We start from the raw sequence: 3745 nt of genomic DNA, 5'->3' as shown, positions 1-3745 counted from the left end.
ACTCCATATTTGCTCATTATTTCCCTACATAATTGGTGAACAGTCCATGCTTGAGTTAGTTGAGGTAAAACTAGGTGGTAAATATTAATAAATTGAAGTGAAAAACTAGGGCCTATTATATCTGAATATTTTCTTTGGAATTCGTCACACTTTTGTAATAAAGTTGCTTCATCAACATGTAATAAAAATGTTGGTGTTAGAAAATCGAATATATGACAGACTGCACTCATACCAATAAAACGTGCATCTAATTGAGATATTACTGTGTCTAGTACATTATTAAAAATCTCAATTTTAAATATTTTTTCTCGGCTTGAAAATCGGTGATCAGCAGCTAATTCATCAAAATGTTTTTCTAACTTTTCTTTGCCTTTTTTCTTGAAAATGGATATCAATACCATATTTTCTTGCAGTTTCACTGGCTTTACACTTGAATAATTCGAAATCATTTCTATAAATTTGCAACTTTGCTTTGGTCTCTGCTAAAACTTTACTCGCCTCGCCCAAAATTAATGTTGCATTTTTGTAAAGTTTTGGATGCATAATTGATGTAGTTCAATACACTGTGCATGAATTCGCAAAGCAACACGAACTCGAAATTTAGCATTTTTTTTTTAATACTCTCTGCTTCACTACGCTCATCTTTATTAGGACTCTTTAGAACTATTTCTGATAATTCTTTGTTAATATCAAAATAACGAAGTTTTATTGCAGATATCGTATTGACCCAACTGGACCATCTAGTCGGATTCAGTTTTTTTAGAGTAGTGTCCGATTCGCCAGTGAATTTTGACAGTAGATCCCAACGTTTGATGCTGTTTCCGAAAAAGTTGTACAAATCTTGCAACGTTGCGAAAAAAATCTGTATTTCCACACAACTGCTAACGGCATCATTTATCACCAAATTTAAATTATGAGTGGCACAATGTACGTACTCTGCGTTAGGCTGGATATCCTTAATATGTTTTTGTACACCATTATACACACCACTCATCACACTGGCTCCATCATAGCCTTGCCCCACACATTTTTTTAAATCAATATTTTTGTCGATAAATAATGTTGTCACTTGGTTGACTAAATCTACTGTGCCATGTTTGATGGCTGCATAAAAGCCTAGAAACACTTCTTTTACTTCTATATCAATTGACTGTCCATTTTCCGATCTGGTTATTACTGCATACCTCACAACAATGCTTAGCTGATCTACCTTCGATATGTCATGCGTCGTATCCATTATGATGGTAAAAAACGGTGACGCTCTAATTTGTACTAGTAGATGGGTTTCGAGTTTGGTCCCCAAGCTCTCAATCATTTCATTTTGAATTGTTGCACTCAGATATCTTGTAGATCCTAAAAACATAAAAAACACAATTTCAAAAAAGTCCTGATATTAAACAGTTAATAATTATAAACAAAATAAAACGATAAAAAAACTTAGAAATAATTATTATTACCTTTGGGCATATCCAAAACTTGCCGCAAAATATGATCATATCGGGCGACAAGCTCTACAAAGGACAGAAAATTTCCGTGGTATCCTTTCTGACTTAAGTCTTCTTGATGTCCTCTCAAAGCCAAAGAACTCTTTGCTAGGGTAAGTATGATATCGAATAACCTTTGAAGAACCATTTTCCAAAATGATGCTTCTTTGCGAATTTCATTTTCAAGTTCCTTGTCGATACTATTAGTATCGTTTTTTTTCCTCCAAAATTAATACACAGCACATGCTTCCGAATGGCTTCTCGAACAACTGTGTTGTTTAATTCTTTCTGATAAATGCTTCCAATCTCGAATTCCTGTACACCAAACATTATTAGCTTTGTGAAGTAAATAACCAGCAGGGTTGACAATAGGCAGCGTCTAGTATTCTGGAATAACACAACCAAAAACGATTAACTGGTCCACCATATTTAGAACACGAAACGTAGTACGATTTTGAAAAACACCTATTGTTCTGGTTGATGTCTGTTGGAAAAGGTCCTGAAGGCTGTAAAGGCCCCTTATCAAGAATTTGACGTTTTTCGTTATCACTTAATATCTTGTTCGTGAAGTTTCCCAAGTCATAAGAAGATTTGCCGTACACATTTTCGAAAAATGTAGAGGTCTGTGGTTCCTCCAAACCCTCCGCTCTTATGTGTGTAATGCAAACATCATCCACGTTCACATGATCGGCATCGGAGGTATCTCCAACTGCAATAATTGTCGAATCTTCTTCAGTAGGCTTCTCAACCAACACTGCAGTTACCACATTATTTGAGTCACTATCAATAGAAATATTTTGGCCAGATGTACTTGCAGAAGGCTGACTAAAAAACTTGTCAATTTTGGGAAATTTTTGTTTTCTATCTTCTCTTTCTTGGCGTTGTTTGCGTTTAAATGCACCACTGGGTTTCTTCTTTTTATCCATAATTTTAGTTTTCTAATTTATTTAAACAATACAATATTAGATTGTGCTCGAGTAGGTAGGTACTCACTGTTCACTGACGACGTTAAAAGTAAAATAAATGGAAAGAGAAACACAATGATACGCTACAAGTGTCGTTGGGGAATCCCCGGGAAAAAAAATTATCACCGTTAGTGTTACCACATTTAACGGTGGAGACTGTAATGGTTGGCAACTGTTCGGCGACTTTTTAAGGCGCACTTGGCGCATTTTGTCATCCGAGGGATGCGAGAGAGAGAAAGGTAGATGTATGTTTGATATAATCGGGAGAGGGTCTCCCTTGGTATTCTGAGAGCTTGAAGCTCTTACTGGAAAACAATGCCTATTTCTTTTGTTTTTAAATAAAGTTAAGTTTTGTTGTTTTAAAAATCTAGTCTGCTTATTTATTGGAAAGGAAAGGCATTACAGAGATCATGAATGATCTCCTGCCCGCGGACCTGAATTAATGTACCTACTGCAGGTGACTTGCATTTTTTCACGATATTTCGCGTTATACAATGAGCTGTAGCCGAAATCTATAGATTTGACACGATTTATTGACTTAACGGACATCAATATGAGTGGTAAAATCAAATAAAATTGAACCGCTATACTGACCAGTGCAAAAAAGTTTATTGACATTAGCTTACTTACTCCTGATACAGCATTAATTTTTTGACCGTTCTCGAAGAAAAAAATCTTAACTCGAATTCACAATAAAACGCACATATCACTATCCGTCAAATTGACTACTCTGCCAACCTACAGAAAGAATTTAGGGGAATTCCATAGGCATAACTTTTGAATTTCTCTCAACTGAGTTGTCATGATTAAAGTGGGGTTGCAACCTGTCATATTTATTTTGAAAATGGGAGAAATTTCCAAAAGTTCAGTTCGATCGAGATTTCTGGTAAGGATTCGAGGGCCCCCTGAGCTTGAGGGCCCCGGGGCACTGCCCCGCCTAGCCCCTAGGTAGCTACGCCACTGACTTTCGCTCTACCACTTTGCTTTTGCCTCTACCTCTTTCCCCCTTCTTAATATTTTTCGTATTTAATTGTCCCAAATATTTTTTAAAATTTTTAAAAACGCTTTCTTTTAGAGCTATGCTCTATGTAGTTTTCAGTTCCGTATAGTTTTCTAACTTGAAAAATTTTATTATATTTCAAAATCAGGAGAGAGACTGACGTACTTCCTTTTTCTATGACACTCCCTATGCTAATGGTGAAAGCATGAGAAGTATTGCCATAAGTAAAGAGTTTTGCTCCACGCCACCTATAGCCCATTTCGATCGCCAATAATTGTTTGCGCTTGTGACGATGC

The 3745-nt window shown here is 36.1% G+C and overlaps 1 protein-coding gene across 1 annotated transcript; it reads right to left on the bottom strand.

Annotated features, from left to right (window-relative positions):
- Positions 1 to 490: 490 nt before the first annotated feature.
- On the bottom strand, positions 491 to 1632 carry LOC147815821 (zinc finger MYM-type protein 1-like). The gene is made up of 2 exons (XM_087156599.1): positions 1458 to 1632; positions 491 to 1353 (listed from the first exon to the last, which is right to left on the bottom strand). The coding sequence occupies exons 1-2, from the start codon at positions 1630 to 1632 to the stop codon at positions 491 to 493; spliced, it is 1038 nt and encodes a 345-aa protein (XP_087012725.1).
- Positions 1633 to 3745: the final 2113 nt, after the last annotated feature.

The sequence above is a fragment of the Parasteatoda tepidariorum genome, chromosome 2 (genome assembly GCF_982258835.1).
Source record: "Parasteatoda tepidariorum strain Cologne lab strain chromosome 2, Ptep-v5.0, whole genome shotgun sequence".
NCBI classification, from domain to species: domain Eukaryota; kingdom Metazoa; phylum Arthropoda; class Arachnida; order Araneae; family Theridiidae; genus Parasteatoda; species Parasteatoda tepidariorum.
Note: the sequence above shows the minus strand (reverse complement) of the source record. Positions and strands in the feature narration are given on the sequence as shown.

Coding starts and splice junctions, on each gene's coding strand:
- LOC147815821 (XM_087156599.1), bottom strand. CDS start 1,632: ATGGTTCTTCAAAGGTTATTCGATATCATACTTACCCTAGCAAAGAGT. Junction 1,354..1,457: donor AGTTTTGGATATGCCCAAAG/GTAATAATAATT, acceptor TTATGTTTTTAG/GATCTACAAGATATCTGAGT.